This window comes from Sinohyriopsis cumingii, chromosome 7 (assembly GCF_028554795.1).
Source record: "Sinohyriopsis cumingii isolate HCF-2022 chromosome 7, ASM2855479v2, whole genome shotgun sequence".
Lineage (NCBI taxonomy): Eukaryota > Metazoa > Mollusca > Bivalvia > Unionida > Unionidae > Sinohyriopsis > Sinohyriopsis cumingii.
Genome location: NC_142967.1, coordinates 119,816,136 through 119,835,243, shown reverse-complemented (window position 1 = coordinate 119,835,243; position 19,108 = coordinate 119,816,136). Strand labels below are relative to the sequence as shown.

Sequence of the window (19,108 nt, the reverse complement as noted above, 5' to 3'; positions counted from 1 at the left end):
ATTGAATTCTCAGCAACTCGGCAGCGAGAACCTGTTAAGCATCATCCTGCGCTACCGAATTCCATCAGAATGATTATCATAGGACCATCTGGATCGGGTAAGACGCAGTTATTACTTAATCTGATAATGAAATGGTTGAAATGGGTTAAGTTGTATTTGGTAGCACCATCCGCTGATGATCAACGATGTTATGAAGTATTAAAAGATTTTAACGAAAATGCAAGATTACTGGACGAAGATAATGATGTTATAGAGTTTATAACAGATATTGATGAAGTACCGTCCGTTGATGTTTTAGACGGATTTATTAATAATTTAGTTGTGTATGATGATGTGATGCTGGATAAACAATCAAATCCAGCCAGGATATTTTCTCGCGGCAGACATAAAAATACAGATGTTATCTATGTTACTCAGCGATATACACAAATACCAAAAGTAATCAGGGACAATTGTAATATTTTAGTTGTGTTTAATGGCGTAGACACACACACGCTGCGAAATATTCATCAAACTTGGTGCAGCGGTGACATGGATATAATTAAATTCAGAAATTTCTTTTCACGAGCGCAAGCTACTCCGCATGGATTTATAACAATAAATTTACATGATCCTAGAACAAGATATCGTGTGGGTCTTGATAAAATATTTGGATGATAAAATTAAATTTAATTAAACAGATATCATTAATATAATGAACAACTGTGCGTGGTTAATTCAAGGAACAACAAATAAATGCAACAAAAGGTGTCGTGGAGAATATTGCAAAAAACATAATTATATTTTAAAGAAAAATCCTCATGCTGGTCCACGAAGATGTGTTGGATGTAACAACGGCGTTAGAGGATTATATCAGATTTGCAAACATTGCGGTGGAGATCGATACAGAAGTTTGATGGTATATTACAGAAAAAGAAAGAACATAATCCAAAAATAGAAAAACCACCATCAGAACTTGAATATTACTTGAAGAACAAAACAAAAGATTCCCATGATTCAGATGAAGATTCCCAAGATTAATAGCAGCAGAGAGGGTTCATCTACAATTCTGTTTGGGACAAACAATAATGGTAGACGTGGTATTGACCTCTATGAAGGGTCACTATTTTATTTGGTCTAAACACAAGGGTGACCATTCCCTTAAATGGTCTGTTCACCCTCTCTGCTGCTACAGTGCTCGATCAAGTAAGGACCCCTGGCTGGCAACTATATATATATATATATATATATATATATATATATATATATATATATATATATATATATATATATATATATATATATATATATATATATATATATATATACTTTTGAGATAACTTTTTATTTGTATTCTATGCTGGGTCCACGAGTTACGGTACTCATCGCCTTGCCTGCACGCATCAACTCCTTTAAACTCCTCTTGACTCGCCGACATGGGTTCGAATCTCCATAGAGTGTGAACTAAAAACTCTTTAACATGTATACTAGTATTATTTCTTTACCTTTAAAAATTCACTGAATGCTATCAAGCATTCTGCTGTAGGATCCAGCGATGACACCTTCCGCTGTGAACATGTCATTCATTCTGATTCGTTAGATAATAGTCGTACACAAAGACAATATCATTCTCTTTGTATACAAGAAATCGTGCTTTTAAGGTCATTCCAAACATGTTCTACAGATGTGGAACTATTGCTTTTCACATGATGTTGTATGAATCTGTATTGTGCTCATCTATGGACAAAGTTTTGCACGTTCTACAATGGCACAATTACGTGTCTTTTGCAATACTGAATTGAAGTTTTAATAGGCTATGACAGGTGCCATGTAGTTGGTTGGGTGAGTGTGAGCAACTAAGTCAATAGTCTTTGCATGTTACTTAGAAAGAATTAGAATAACAAAATCTTGAAAGAAGTGTTCCACATTGTATGCTGTATAATCACCAATAATTTATCGCTGAAGCCAATTATTGTATTAATATTTTGATATTTTGTGTGTGATTGTGATGTGTACTAATGCTCGTGTATGGACTTAATAGTGAAACAAAGTTATGTGATATATATATATATATATATATATATATATATATATATATATATATATATATATATATATATATATATATATATATAGTATTAACATCAGCACGATTACTCTTTCAGAACATACCCGTTTTTAATGAGGTAGTAGGTTGATGATTGGTCAGCAGTAGGCGTAGGTTTTGCGTAACAGGAACGGACCAGCATCTTCGTATTAATGTCATTCGAATTGAGTTGGACCTTCACATAAACTTCATCTCCTGTCAAAACAGAATTTGACTGACTACTATTGTAACGGGGAAACAAAAATGACTACCAAGGAAATGATCTGCGAATCTACAGTATTGTATAAGAAATTCGACAAAGCGATTAACACCGTTAAAAACGTGATGTACTCCTAAAGAAGATCTGGAATATTAGATGCATCACTTAATCAACGTTTCTTTATGTGTCTTACATTTCATATCGAAGTACATCTTATATTACTTATATGTAGAAGAGAACACCACTGTACTCTACCAGTTTTCGCTGAAATTGGTTCTCCCGTAATCTCTTGATAAAATGCCGGATCTTTGAAGAATTTCAGCTGAACAGAATATTGTGCGGCGCCTTCCACGTGATGATGCTCTTGCACAGTTGTTTGATTTGGTTTGAAGTGATGTTCTGTGACAACATTCCGGGATAAGTCACACTGAACGTCCACCTTCCACAAGTATCTGTGTACAATGAGGGGAAATGGATTGCTACCCTCAGGGTACACCAACTTATTGGTGTATATCACCAGTGTATCATTGATCTGCACGAAAAAAGATAGGTACTAAAATAATGTGAAAAGGGTGTCTATGTTTTAATAAAATATGAACCATAACATTCACCTGTATGAAATATTAAGCAACAATAGCAAATTTTCTACGTAATTTTTTTTTCGAAAACACTTACCTGATAACATTAACGTTAGGGATGTGCGCTTGATACCGACCGAATCCAGCGCTCACAAAAAGAAACATCTTTTCCGTATATAGCATGTAGGCAAAGTGCAATAACTCTTGCACAAAGGCCCTCAAACCCTCTCAACTTATTGAATGTGCGTCCATGATCAAAACTACTGTGTCCGAGACTGGAGTGACAAAGGTGGGGAGTTCGTATTTCCATATTGTCGCCAAAAGTTTGATGATTGGTCGCCACTAAAGTTTGCAAATCAGATCAAATTGAAGAGTGGACAAATCCGGTATGAATGTTCCGACATTTTCTTCACAAAGTATCGGCTAGAACATTGAGTCTGCTGGTAATGTGTTTGATTCGAACAGTAATAATGAGTTTGGGACACAAACGGAGGAGATGCCAGATCAGAATGGAGAGGTCAGGTGATTTGGTTCTCCTTTGCTTGAGCGGTAGGTCACCACCGCCAAGTCGTGCTACATAATTAAGACAACTTTCCTGCAGAGTTGGTCTTTCCAGAAAGGCACTGATTATAACTTTTATTTTAAGAAGGTCGCAGCCTCAAAACCGGTGGCCTCCCCAACCTAAGTACAGGAATTTTTACATATTGTAGCTTCCGGTTGATCTTTTTCAGCGAATTCCCGTTGTGAGTCAACTTTAGTTGCATCACTGACCCATGAATGATTTATTTTGCACTACTGATCCATAATTCTTTTCTTCTGATTGCTTGGGGTGAAAAGGGGACATCATTTTATGCTAGCAATTCTATTTGTAAAGGGCGCAAGAAAAGACAGTGGTAGCAGATTCGCAGCCTCATTTAACAAATGGAGGAGGTGGAAGTGGACTGTGCGAGTTCAACGAAATGCATCACTCTAATGTGAGGCATTCGTACAAGATTGATAATGGTTATAAATCCCATACTAATGTGGACAAAACGATGGGGTGGGCAGAGATCGGACTTTTCCCATTTTAGTAGGAAATCCAGATGACGTAGGAGGGATAGTAGATAAAAAAGATCGTTCCTGCTCTTGATAAAAATAGAAAAATAGAACGTATCATGATTCTGGAGAATGTTGTCAAAGTGCGTCAGGTACACCTCTGTTTCTATGAGTGAAGTCGATTGGAACACGGTGACGGTACAGTTCAAAGACTTGATGAAAGCCCATGGACTAAAGATTAGGTCGAATATGAGATTTCAAAATTGGTAAATAGTCCCGAGATAAGTATATCGAAAGACTTTATGCTACGTCAGATGTATAAGGAAGTGGAAGTATGCATCGGTCAAATCGAGACTGATAGAAAGCACATATCTTATGATGGAATATCGTAGCGATCGAGCCATTTCATCTTCAATTTGAATTATACAGATTGAATCGGTTTAGGCTGGAGAATCAGCATGAGCTTGCCTTTGGCTTTTGATACAAGAAAGAGTCTTGAATAATAGCTAGCCCCCCCCCCCATCATGTCTTGCGAAAAAGCTCCACCATCCAAAGGTCGATTAACAACAACATCTCCTGCTGCTTCTGTCTTCTGTGGCTGTGATGGGACTGCTGTAACAAGCTTACACGATGAAAGCTGTGAGGGGCTTTGGTAAATGAAATCCGAATCCCATCCGAAACGACTTGGATCGCCAGTCGTTTCCTGAAAATATCGAGACTCAGCGAGAACTGAAATACAGTCTTTCGTCTATTGGTAGGCTGTCTGCAAGCGATCCGGTTGGAAAGTCAACGGCGGAAGTTAGGCGGTTGGCGAGGAAGGAAAATAGTTTTGTGTGCCCCTCCCCCTCTCCATTAACCAGATTTGGCCCCGATCTCATCTGTAGAAGTAATGAGGCTGTACCCTATTTCCAAGCTCTTCAGCATCAAGGTCATTTAAGACACACCAACGTGGGTGGTATTACAATAAAAGCAGCTAGATATAGCTCTAAAACGATACCAAATGATCTGGAGGTTCTAGTTGCACTACAAAATATAGAGGGAGAAACCTCATTTTTTGGACCTGGTTTTTTTTCCACCCAAAATTCGCTCGTGGTCGGAATGTGATTTTGTGTCCGGATTTTAGACCTTTTGGCCTCAGATATAAGGCAGACCAGTCTTAACTGCACACAAGTGATCCTTTGCAAAAACTTGGATAAGGTGGGCATTTGGAATAAAGAGAGTTCTCCATACAAAAATGACAGGTCCATTAGGCAACAAAAAACACAAAAAAATCCAACTTTTACCTTTCTGGTCATGCGCAAGCAAAATAATCAATGGAAAATGATGTTTCTAATACAACTAGGCATTAGTCTCATGGAAAATCTGTTGACAGCCGATGTATTATGATGTATTCAGAAATAGCCCCCCAAATGTCTTTCATTCGCACATTTCAGGTAAAAACGACAAAAAACTCTGGGGCCGAATGAGTTAAGCCTGCCTCCTCGTTTGTTGCCGCTTGACATTGAATTGGGTGTTATGTATATTTAATTTAATTATTTGTCTGTTAGTTTTTATTTTTTTAATTTCATTACATGTTATTGTATTGTAACATTATTTGCTGGATTTGACCTTATCCAAAATTGAGTTCAGTTCTATTTGACCTGATTGACTTTTTTAAAATATTTGTTTTATTTTAGCGATAAACAACTAATAATATCGTCATTATTCTGTATGTGTATGAGCTAATTTACCAAATCATTATTCAGGTAAACATGTTGATTTGGGTCAGGGTTTTGGAGAATCCAAAGTGAATTTTATGGGCTATTATATTTCAAATAAACAAGGCTCATTAAATAATACATGAAAATTATTTTCCATTAGGTACTGGTTCTTTTTAGAAAATGATAATTTGTGACCTGAGGTCAAACAGAGAACAAAATTATCTTTGTGACTGTCAGAATTTTACCAGTTGTGCTTTAACATCTGGCACTTTAAGTTCTATTATGTTGTGTCCAGTTTGGGCTGAATTTTTGTTTTCTTCTTCAAATTATTCAATTCAAGTGATTATTTTCTTTGGAAATACAAAAGTGCTCTGACACAATTCTTGGATAAAGACATTCATTAGAATTTATGTTGAATTAAAACCTGGACTAATATTTCTTTTATTCAACAAGAGACTATTGATACATCACGACTTCGCTGACCATAACAGACATGTCATCGCCTTAAATTTTGGATCTCATCAGGACTTGAACTGAATTTTATTCAGAACTTTTTATTAGTAGGATTGTGTCTGTAATTCTAGGATTATTATTTGGATTTGATGCGCAAAACCGGAAGTTCTTTTTTCTCATTTAGCACTTTGTATTCAAGGGAAATAAATTATTTTGTTAAATTTTACAATGCTTGTTGTCTTCACTCTTTTCTGTTACTTATTTTAAGAGCATAGACTCGTAACATGGGGTCGAGATCGGTCCTTTGTTTGTCTAGAGATCGATCCATTGTCCCGTTGATGCCGATCGTCTCTCCTCTTGGTTTGAGATTGATTGGGTCTGTAGGGTTGTGCGGAAGTTTTTGGGCTGCCTGTTTCCTCATTTCCTCTATGTTACCTCCAAACAGCAGGGGCGACCAGAACGTGTCTTCTTTATTTACAGTGTGTGGTAAGATTTGAGGAGTGATCATCATTGAATAATAGGCAGCTCTGTTAATGAATCTGGCGATCTGGGTTGTGGACTCCAATGCATGGTCTTTACCAGATTTCTCAACGACACGGAAAGTCTCTAAAGACGCAAGATCTAACATCGAAGAAGAAGTGACAATGTTTCCAACCAACTTTGATATTGAGTGGAAAACCTTTTCCTATACGTTATAAAAAAGGTGGAGTTATATTAATGGCCTCAAAATTCTCATCAAGGGTTAGAAGCTCATTCTGAAAGGTGACTGAGTGTGTTGTAAACCTGCGGGAAGAAAATGCAAACGGTAACTGGTTCTATATAAATATCCGCTAATTGTTCTAGAGAAGCGTTCAGTTATATCTTTAATTTTGACAGACGGTGATGGAAGAGGAAAGTAAAGACAATCCACTTCGTCTTTTAAATCCACAGAGGCTGATCTTATATACCTGTGTAGTGATAAGGTTGGAGGACATTCAGAGAACGGCAACACCCGATGAAGTCCGTAAACCCACTTAGTCCGTAAACAAAGGAGAGGCCGAATCAGTCGGATTGACTTGTCGCTCCGGTACGGAGGCTGGCTCACCAGGATATCGTACTGGTGCGTGTCGTATAAATGACGACACTTTTTAAATCTGCGGTGCCGTTGAAGTAATGAAAGGGGTTAATTTTTGAGGAAGATACCCAGGAGTGGAGAAACGGATGTATTAGTGGTAAAGTGGAGGGACTGTTCATTAAGGTCTCCGTGTTGTTCCGCCCTCGGCCGTGTCGTACGAGTGGAAAGACGCAACGCTGAGGTATAGGCCAAAAGTTATTGCTTTTTGTCCTTATGACATAGAAAGTAAAGACGTTACTCGTCATTTTGGAGGGCTGGATGCAGTATGTAGTATGATTTTGTCCCTAATGTTAATGTGACCATAGAACGTATTTCAGGTAGAAATTAATTATTGAATAAATTGCAAGCATATTGCTGAAGAAATGTCAGACTTCTGAAAGAAATAATTGGAATTCATAGCGTGCCTTGTATTGGTACTAACTTATGATATTAAATTTTCATACTTCCAAACTTTTCTCACATTCATAACTTTAGAGCTGTTTGATTTATAGTTGGTTCAAACTTACCATTGACGTGGTGGAACAATCAACGTAGGACTGAGTGAAGACAACGAGATCCCCGAATACGCGACCAGTGCAGTGTGGGTCAGAAAGTTTGATTTGAGATACTGCGATGTCCGGGTAGATCTTCCGTAAAATCGTTATGTTCACAGCAATATTCCAGCCATCTGGACTGCAGGTCATATTGAGAGCATCTTCTATTGTCAACGCTGCAATGTGAAGAGACGATTTAGTAGCAGAAACAGATTAATAGCGTAACTTAGAAATACCGTCCTCTTCTGAGTACACAATTGTTATCCAGCTGCGATTTACGCCGATCACCGTTGAAAAATTTGAGCGTTTGAGCACGGTTGACATTTATGTTTACGTGCATATTCTAACTAATTTAGCTCAAGTATTACAGCTGTGCAACCGTTGTTCTTAGACCTTAGATAATATTGCGGAGGCAGTAAGCGGGTGGGGTGGGGTTCTTCCAAAGGATATTGACAGCCTCCATCTGATCACAGGTCCTGGACGCTGCGTGCCATAGACATGACTCCAACCACCCTTTGAGCGTAAATACCCTCACACATATTCCTCCCCACCTCAAAAACTGTAGGCCCCCGAAGGACGAACCACTGTCCACTCACCGGCCCCAATGGCTCTCGTAGCGTGACAACTTACCACACGGATGTTTATATGTAAACTTACTGTTAGAGATACAGTCTGATCAGGTGTATACCTAAAGTAACGAAGAGGGGTTATAACATATGCGAGTGCTTGACAGTGGGTGGATATTACTTGTGGAGATGTTTCTGTAGTTACCGTGGGATCGACCGTCAGATGATACGTAAAAGGAACATTCCCCCTAGTAATGTCATTTTGCACACAAATGATACATGCCTCTGCCACATGCATGTTTATACAGAGAAGATCAGGTGACAATTTCTTGCTGTGATGGGAGAACTTGTGAAAGGTCTGACCGTTACCTTTAGGGGTTGTCTCGTAATAAGTTTAACGACAAGGATGCTGGACATAGAAGACATAAAAAGATCTCTGAATGAGATGAACAGATCAAGCATATTCGACTGTTACATTCTCGACGGAGCGTTGAAGAGATAGAACTATTACAGCGAAGCCCACCTAGATGCTTGAACTTTCGAAGATTCCCAAATTCACATCACAACCGCTAGAGGAGGTGATCACATAATCCGTTGCAAAATGGCGTATAATGGAAGGTGATTTCAAAGATGAGACACAGAAGCGCATCAATGGTGAAGCATTTATGCAAAATATTATTGACGTATGGCCTTGTGTAATGCACGCTGCAAAGCGTGTGTTGTCAGATGCGCGAGATCTACTCATCGGCCATCATCATGAGTATATTCAAGTGTTACAACTCTATGTTCCGAAACTAAGCAACAGAAAGAAGAAAACTAAAAAAAGTATTGTAAATCTTAACAAATCGGTTAATTCTCTAAGTTAATAATTAAAAAATTAAAAGGAACTTATAGTATTATGAATTAAATTCACACAACAACCCCAAACGTCACATCACAAATGCAAAGGAAGAGAGTATTCCGAATGAATTCCAGATCCTCGAATGCGCTGATATGGCAGCAGTCTTGATGTATGACAATGACATTGTCCAGAACACCTTTGAATAAATTTACAATAATCCCATAATAATATTTTATCCAAAGTCAATGAGCTTTGTTCAATTCCAATGAATAATCCAAACAAATGGAATCGTATATAAACACAACATTAAATACATCTGCAGACTGATCTTAAAACAAAAAGATTGGAAAATAGAATGTAATCAATTGTTCACGTCTTTGTCATTTTATGCACGCTTACGACTCTACATCGCAATATTTTCCCACTGAATTTATGTTGCAATACTTCCACGTGAAATATTTTACAATACCTAACCGCGGAACAGAACCCACCTGATTTAGCTATCTAATGGGAAATTCTTGTCAACAGGTTTATTATTAACATTGATTTTAAATTTTAAACACATTGTTATTGCTCAAATGGGATCTACATTAGTGCACTAAAAGTAAAAGATAAAATGTGGATATACATAACACTAGTCAAGTCCTTTGCTAATTTTGAAGACATAATAGGTGTGGAAAATATTTTGTGAGCAATACATTTCAAACAAATCGGATGGGAGTGAATGGGAATTGGAAATATCACGGTAGCAGATACTTTCCATGGAACAAGGAAGCGTAAAAATATCTTAACAAGTGATTGCATGTGATGATGAAGGACAACCTCGCCGATAACAGGAGAATCCCCGTGTGATTATTTAAGCGATCTCGCTGGCTACTATGAAGAAGTTTACGACGATCATCGAGCAAAGAACGCGCAGTTACGACGTTTAAAAACACAATGTATCTACGGTCAGACCGACTTCATTGTGATTAAATAGCAAAATAAACAGCAATGAAAACTTCTATTAACATGGACTCCTTATAATTTAAATGTTATTTCATGAATACAAACTCGAGATGATTTGCAGCAAAAATTATTCAGACTCCATAAAAAAAACATTCGCAATAATGCAAGTACCATTGTAATAGCATCTTTAGGATAGTCGTCTCGTTAACAATGCATGTTACAATGCCTGTTACAATGCATGTTACAATGCCTGTTACAATGCATGTTACAATGCCTGTTACAATGCCTGTTACAATGTCTGTTACAACAGATACAGAGCTTCTTGTGCCTAACAGAAAACTAAGACTATTATTATAACCAATAACTAGTTTACGTTTCATACATTCACTAAAGTTTGTCCACAGAGGAGCGCAATACATTGCGCAGCAATAAGATTTGAATAATCTAATCTTGATATTGAACGAACAATTCTTAAATTTTCATAGAAGCATGGTTGTTCGAGTACAAAAAATTGGTAATGTCTCCTCATATCGTCATCATCGGATCGATTGGATTTCAGAATATGACACAAATAGGTATAACTGTTGACATATGTAAGAACATTGCCGTTAACATGTACACGTGTACAGGGGAGGAGATGGTAATTTGATTTTTTTGGCATTAATTATGATATCATTCTCTAATGCGTATTGTTCACATATCTTTAATAATTTCCTTAAACCTGCGATAGAAAGACTTATTAATGACATATGATCAGCAAAACTAAAATTGTTAAGAAATAACACATTAAATATTTACCTTATTACATTTTGCTACTGCACCGGTATTAGTTGTAGCAGGCTTTAAAACAAAATGGAATTCACCGTAAGAAAATCATAAGAATGTATGTGTGTGTGTGTGTGTTGACTCCTCTAATATCCTGTTTTTAGAAGTTTTGATCGTAACCAAATCTTTACGAAGACAAACAAATAGTGTGTAAATCACAGGCTATATTCCCATATTTCGGGACAAACACAAATAATGAATACTTTTTCTCAAAAAAGGTTTGCGGTAAAACTGTTGTTCAACTTACGACTCCAAGAAAGGCTGAAACCTATGTCATTTCCAGCGGCATTGGTCTTGAATCGCACAATAAAGCTGTCACCGACGAGAATGGGAACATGCCCTGGTGTTGTGAACAGACCCAGCTGTTTTCCTGTACTTCCTTCAGTTACCTGTTTTAATGTAGGTCATGACTTTTGATGGAATCTTTTGAATTGATGCCCTATTGACAATATCCCCTGAACAATTACAAACATCATGACAGGCAATTCTTAATTCTAATTTAATCTTGATCTTTTAGTCTTGATCTTTCGAAAACTAATTTCGTTGCAGTTATGTCGAGATTATCATTTTTAGCAGATTTACAGAGTACGTTTAGCGATTCGAATGTTTCTTATCATATGGTCCCATTAAGACAGCAGTAAAAGCCTCTGCTACCTTGCTTTTATGTTTGAGAATGGCCTGTTATTCACCACACATTTTAAAGTATACGACGAGTAAAAACTACATTACACAGTGAACTAAAAACAAGATCTGATGGATAAATTATTAACTTATATCACAGATAATACAAATTTGAACCAAATTTATATATAAAAAAACATTGATAGAAACATTGTTAATTTTCTTTGCAAATTCTTCAAAGTCCAAATGTATGGCAACATTTATGAAAGCAAAGTAGCGAATCGAATATTAAAGTGACTAGTATCTTAACCATAAATGGAATTCGATATTTATCGGATAATATTGTCCAACGAACCTCGACAAAATCTCCATCAGAGGGAAGTTTGATTTCATGAAACACCAACTTGTACATGCCAGGATGTCCAGCGGGCAGGATGCTGTAGAGACAGTCCGTATTGGAAGCATACGGAGAAGGGTAGTGTTCCGAGGACAACGTCCCCATCATCGATACGTACTCCTTTGTGCAATCTGAAGTGCACACGAATTAGAATCAACTGGCTTTATTTTATCAATTTATTTTAACATGAAACTATTGCGATGAAGGACTATGAAGAATAAATTCGATTTAAGAAGGGTATAACGGAAGAAAATAAAGATGCCAAATGTAAGTAACACATTTAGAATTAAGTAAACGTATCATGAATTAACTGAGAGTATTAAAAGGAGTAACACATTCCATCTACATAACACATATAGGAAGATAGATGAAAGATCTTTCTTTTTGCTAAGAAGGACGAAACGCTAATTGGTAAGGTAGGAAATAATTATAGTTGATACAGAGATGGATAAAAGGAACAATGAGAAGGTTGGATATAATTGTAGTTGATACAGAGATGGATAAAAGGAACAATGAGAAAGTTGGAAATAATTATAGATATAGACTAGAAAAACAATTGGGAATGTTTGCATATTTTAATCGGAGTTCGGAGTTCTACATAGCGCTTTTGTCAAACTTTTCGATGGCTTGGGTTTTTAAAAAGGGAATAAAGATCCTTGTTATGTTTAGACACCTTAACATAGTTTTGTCTCAAAATTTATACGCTACATAAAAACGTTAACTGACCGAAAACATCCTGTAATAAATCAGTCTAACACCAACTGAGCATTCGAGGTCCTTATGTTGTTTTGAGGTTTAGAAGAAATGTTTGAAAATATTTTTCAATGATGAACATGGGTGAAGTGTTACTGTTATCAGATATGTAGCACGACATCCAGATTGCGAACTCCTACCTTGGACAGTAGAGTTACTTAGTACCAAAATATTAAACGTTTGCGCAAATTGCCTTTATATGATCTGGAGGCTAGTGTTCAGACAGGCTTACCAGAATCGTCAAAGATTACTTACTGAAGCACTGAATTGCTGACAAAGTGTTATTTGGACATGAAGTATCCCCATTGCGTTCCATAATGCACTGCGAAATGTGTTCCTCCCAGCCATCACACAGGACACGTGTGTATGTGTGGGACACATTCAGAGTTGAATTAGATTGCTGGTCAGTAAGCAACGTCGGCGATGTGTTTCTATAAAGGAATAACACGATTTTTCAGAGCTCATAGAAATATTTTTTTGTGTGAATAAAATAGAGTTAAAATTATTAAAGGCGTGTTGCTTTCATTAGTAATTATTTTAGCATGGTTACTTGTAGTAAAATTGTTTTATTTGTTTTATTATTTTCTTCTTAATAGGTTTACCACTGGGTCGGGGAACGCAATCCCAAGGCCACGTTACAATGGGACATTTCTAGTCGGTACTTAATCTAGACACAGTTCAATTGTTGAACATATAAAGAAAAGAAAGAACACACGCACATACACACAGCACAGTCTCCTAAGGTACATGATTTAGATACAGGAACACAAGCATACAATGTCGTCGTGTATAGATTTTTGTCATGTTGCAATATTATGTTCATGCCTTTGAAAAAAATTGACCCCAATAAAAATATCCAATCGCACTAAGACCCCAATAAAAATAACCAATCGCACTAAGAAAAAGGATTATTAAACAAGTTGTACATTCATGATTTCGGCCATTTATTTTAAAGATATTGGTCCTCTTTGTTCATTTTAAGCTGGTAATATAGTTTTCAGTATTCTAATATATTTTAGATATTTGCTTAAAACAACAAATTTGAGGACTTTGCATATTGAATCAACGTGAATAAAATAATTATCCAAAATAGGCAATAAGCGTTGAATGGTTCACTTCCCAAAACTACTTTTTCTTTCAACATTTTGGTCAAGTAGGTGTAGAATATTAATAGAACGGTACCAGAAGATGACGTAACATCACAATCACAATACTTTCGTTAAAACTCCTTCCTTCAGAATGTGCATCTGTCGTCGGATACTATTTTAATTATTTTATAAACATTATTAGTGACAAATATTCAAGAAATTAATTTAAAATTAAAAGAGACCAAGTTGACAAATGTAGCTCAACTTTTTGCCAGACGATGAATCTCAGACAACTTCTTACTATCATTTGCGTATTTAGAACTTGCACCCAAGTTACTTGCTTACCAATTCGACGCCTTTTGCATTTTTTTTTTAGATCTTTGCAAACAAATTTCAGTGGATTTGTTTTTGCAGGTTCTTTGTTTTATCCTCTGATTATTAACATTGTTGTGTACTGACAAATCGCATATCATATTTTCATGATTTTAAGATTTGGGATAATAAGGGGAAATATTTGCTTCTCTTATTATGCACAATGAATGAATAAATACGAATCAAGAGCACCCCGGAACCACCAGGATGTCACGTTTAATTCTCTCTACTTACCACCCAAGACAAAAATAAATAATGCACGATTAAGTTCTGTTTCAAAATTCGTTTTGGGATTTTGAAGTTTTCAAAAAGATGTATGAATATACGAAAAACAAGATTTTGTTAAAAATTTGTTTTTAAATTTTTATTTACAGCAAAAACATTCAGGTACTGAAATTTGTCTTACCAATATAAATTTCTTCCTATAATTAGATTCAACCATTTGTTGTAAATCAAGAGAGAAAAGCAGATGCCAATGAGTGTAAAGTCAGAAAAGATTAATTTATATGGGCGTTTTCTTTAAATGGAAATTTATTGTTGTTTTCAATCAACAATATCAGTCACCGAACATCCATATTTTATTTTAAATTTGTCGCTTAAATCGCAACATCAATGATCAACAAATAAGCCACAAAGGGATCTCATTAACTACATCTTCTTTCACGTCCAAAAATTGTCTAATAACTATTACAACACCACTTTTAGAAGTTATGAAAAGCAGGTTAACTCACTTGGAAACAGCGTCACCAAAGTGTACAGACTGTAAAGCTTTCTCACCAAGCACTAGTTAAATGTGCGTCAAAGTCTTTTTCAAAGTACAAAAATGATCTCTATCTAATAATCAAGTTAATCCACGATATCTTATAATAGCCTGGTATTTTATTCACTGAATATCTCCTTCATAAATCCTTTTTGAGTATCACTGACATGGGAACCAGCACATAGGGGCAATGGGGGTGGGGGTTCTTGCACCTCTCCCCCAGATTCCTCCTCTAAACAGTTTTTGATCTACATTTATAAAACTTAATAGCTGACGACTACATGCCCACCTCCCCCCCACCGGGAAAATAATTATGCGTGCGTCACTGATCACTGATTAATGATGGGAGAATGTTTTAAAAAAGAATCCTAGTTGCAATAACTTCCAAAGCAATCTTATAATCAAATTTGGGTCTCCAGTTGTGAATGCATATTCTGTCATTTTGGTCAACATGTGTGATGATTCATAGAGCCTGAGTTTACCTACATTACATATCCCAAGATAATTCGAAACAAAGTTAAAGAACTACACAGTTATTTCATCTCAGATTGTACTTGTTCAATTTTCCATCTTTTTAAAGACTTATTGTATTCATTAATTGAAATTAGAACCTCGAATACTTATATGTCCTCTTGGCTAGGTTGCATTTTTGACTAATACATCTATTTGGTTTGATAAATTTGTCCCATCGTCTAAATTATTTAATTCATTGTCTTGTTGAATTAATTTCCTTTTTATCAAGATTTACAATTTTTTCTACTGTTTGCTCAAAACTCATACAATCTTTGGGTCTTGATATAACATCCTCCATGTATTGTGCTTTTTACTAAAAAAATTTAATTCTACGTTTTATCGTATATAATGTCCAGTGTTTCCCCCCATCTATACTGACCATTAATCCCCTTTGATTTATTATTTCCTGTTGAATTTCCATTAGTTTTCCATGTTTCCATTTTGTAAGCCATACAGAGTAATTTAAAGTTTCAATCTTTGTTTCATTTTCAGAATTTCGAAGAAATTTTGTAATTACCAGAAGAGAAACATGCATATAGTCTTCTTATGTCCCTGAGAAATATTCTCTCTCTGATGTCAGTTTTATATTTGTCAGCCAAACCAATATATTCAATTTTCCACAGTAGTTCGTCATTCAGTTTCCAATATCCTTTCCCTTATAAATCTCCCTTAACTATCACATCTTTGTTGGTGAACCACAACTTCAAAATTATCTGTTGGGAATACTGAGACCCCACACTATTATTAGGACAGTGGCTAAAATATACATCTGAATCCGAATTCTTTAACCTATTTTATTTTAGCATTTCTTGTACCCAGGGTTTCTTGGAAACATACTTTAGATACATTTTTGTTTAACCCAATAAAAATGTCCCCTCGTTTAAAGGCCGTACCTTCCAGGCCTCTAATATATAGATTAAAATCACCCAAAATACAAACAGTCATCATAAAACCACCCATGGCTGCAGGTAGCAGTTGAAACAGTGGACAATAATTAGCGTACTTTTCTTAAGATTTAAAAATGTGCTCATCTCAGGTGATCTAACGATCTTAGCGTTTGGGCAACTGTGTGTCGTACAAGTCCTTAATTGGTTTTTGCAAAGTGTTTCTACCTCCAGAGCCTACATTGCTTCCAGCCATATATTCTTCTGAGTATTTCTTTTGTTTTATTTTATTTTAATTACATCTTACAATGATTTTATGGAATATGGGTTTTTGTGTGATTCAATAAGATGTTATTAGAGTCAAAATGCTCAGATCATGACTCGTGCTCATATCATGACTCTCATCATGACTCATGACTCATGTTCACATCATGCCTCAAGTTCACATCATGACTCATGCTTGCATCATGACTCTTTCTCACATCATGAATCATGCTCATATCATGACTCGTGCTCACTTTATCACTCTTGCTCGCATCGTGACTCACATTATGACTCATTCTAGTATCATGACTCATGCTCATATTATGACATGCTCACGTCATATCTTTTTTAGTATCTTACTTTTGTCTTTGGATCCAATTATTCATTCATTTAATGAAGTCCTATTGCTTTGAAATACCGTTAAAGTAATTGATAAATTCTGCAGTTATTTGCATATAAGATTTTATTATTTTTGCTGGAGTGTTATTGTTGCTAGAGCCCTTTATTGCTTTTGGAGACAAAGCCAAGTTATTAGACAATACAACGTTTTCTTTAGCAGAGTGTTCCTGTCAATAGAAGCTCCAACGATGTCAGCATGGTGACTGTATTCATATTTTCTACACCATTATGTTATATTCGTTTCTCTATATCCAGGTACGGTCAAACTTAATCCACGTAGATAGGTTCTGCTATTTGTAGCAGCGGTTAACTAACAGTACATTTTAAACTATTTCATTATTCATACAAATTGATCCGTCTTGTTTTCGAAATTTTTGCTGTGCTATTATATATAAGAATTGGTGTCATAATTGTGGATCATTTGGTGGTTTTGTAAAAGTTATCTTGAACTAGACACGTGGACAAGTAAGACAGACATACCTTAAAAATATATTTTCTACAGTATTACAGACCTGTATCCAATTAAAGAGCAAATGACTCTTGCTCCATTTACGTCAAGACCGTTGCTACAAATACCAGCCAGTGTTGAACCTTGCCGTATGCCGATTGTACCGGTAGTTCTCTGTGTCAAGGACGCTCCAGTTCCACCTATTATTATTATTATTATTATATATATATATATATATATATATATATATATATATATATATATATATATATATATATATATCTATATCTATATCTATATATATATATATATATATATATATATATATACACATACAAACATACGTTTGCAAGCACATATGATAAGAACCTATAGGACAGATGGAACTATGCGATTATGATTGGGATCTTTCAAATGCTTATGAATATTACACTGGAGATGAAAAAATTCGAAAATAATGTTATCTCACCTGTTTGAGCATGATATAACATAGATATAATTTTCCTGGACGTAAAGGCAGCCTTGTTCGTCAACATTAAAGTTTTGTGTTCAAGGTTTTGCAAAATGTGGGGACAAGGGATTAATCAAATTAGCGATGTATGCACACTGAATTCTGCTGAACACTTAACGATTCGATGTTTATTTGGGTTTATCATGAAGTTAAATTTCTTTCTGAGACAGATAATAAATTGAATTTTTTTACCATAGGCGTTTGATGAGGAAATTTAGTCAGTTTGATCTGAAACGGCTGATATGCTTTATCCGAATTTCAAGGTTTTGTTTCTTTTATATCCATTCCTTTCAAGGTTGATATATCATAAAAATGCGTTCAATTTTTATTGGAATTAAATAACTTTATAATAGCTTCTAATATGGGTTTTAATATCTGTGTTCCTCAATAAAAATGAATATCTCTCTTTTTATCTTTAAACTGAATGAAGCATGTGGCACATGTTTAGACACATTCATTCTCTAGAGTATTAATCGGTAGTAAGAAGACCGTCCCTCACCCTTAGATGTCAACAAATGAGGTCGACAGACAGCTTCCGTTCAATTCAGTATTTTGTTATCATAAGCATTTAGATGCTTTTATATACACATTACAAATGTTACATGAGTGCGTGGTTATCAGATACTATTTATGCAACTTTATACACAAATTCAACACGGTAATTGTCAAAAGCTGAAACGGAGAGGATGGACAAATACACGTAATTTGTTTTGTAATTAATTATTCTAAAATAATAATTTCTCTTTATAAAACGCTTCATTAATAAATTTAGTAGTTAACAATTCAAAGTACTTGTACACGGAAGGTTTATCACAGAAGAACTTTGAATTAGGTTTATACGCAAGCTAGTATACACAGGATATACTAAACATAAAATGGTATTCATCTTCAATATCATGGTTGGCACGGAGCATGCAATCTCTTTAACTTCTATGGATTCTATTGATTCCATATATCCCAATTAAATTCTCAGATTATAGTAAGACACTCGGAATTGTGTCAAAGTGGATCGATGTTTAAGGTTACGCAAGTATTTCATATGATCATCGAATCTGATGTCCGCCTTTATATTACAATATATAGACCGTTGTAAGAATTTTGGAACTTTTTATTCCAGTCTGATAGAAAAGCACATCTAACCTTTTATTTAAAAATTAGAATAAACTTGGAGCAACACAAAGACTTTCTCGTTCACATCATTTACCCCAAACAAAAAATAT

General features: G+C 35.5%; 1 protein-coding gene across 1 annotated transcript in view; it reads right to left on the bottom strand.

The window, feature by feature from the left end:
* The window catches only part of LOC149796020 (scavenger receptor cysteine-rich domain superfamily protein-like), a 101,524-nt gene that overhangs the window by 18,413 nt on the left and 64,003 nt on the right, over positions 1-19,108 (bottom strand). Inside the window, exons 17-23 of the mRNA XM_089963913.1 lie at positions 17,442-17,577; positions 12,905-13,080; positions 11,855-12,027; positions 11,126-11,267; positions 7,672-7,874; positions 2,541-2,817; positions 2,152-2,281 (exon numbers count right to left, since the gene is read on the bottom strand). Of these exons, the coding sequence (XP_089820039.1) occupies positions 2,152-2,281; positions 2,541-2,817; positions 7,672-7,874; positions 11,126-11,267; positions 11,855-12,027; positions 12,905-13,080; positions 17,442-17,577 (1,237 nt within the window). The remainder of the gene's footprint in view (positions 1-2,151; positions 2,282-2,540; positions 2,818-7,671; positions 7,875-11,125; positions 11,268-11,854; positions 12,028-12,904; positions 13,081-17,441; positions 17,578-19,108) is intronic.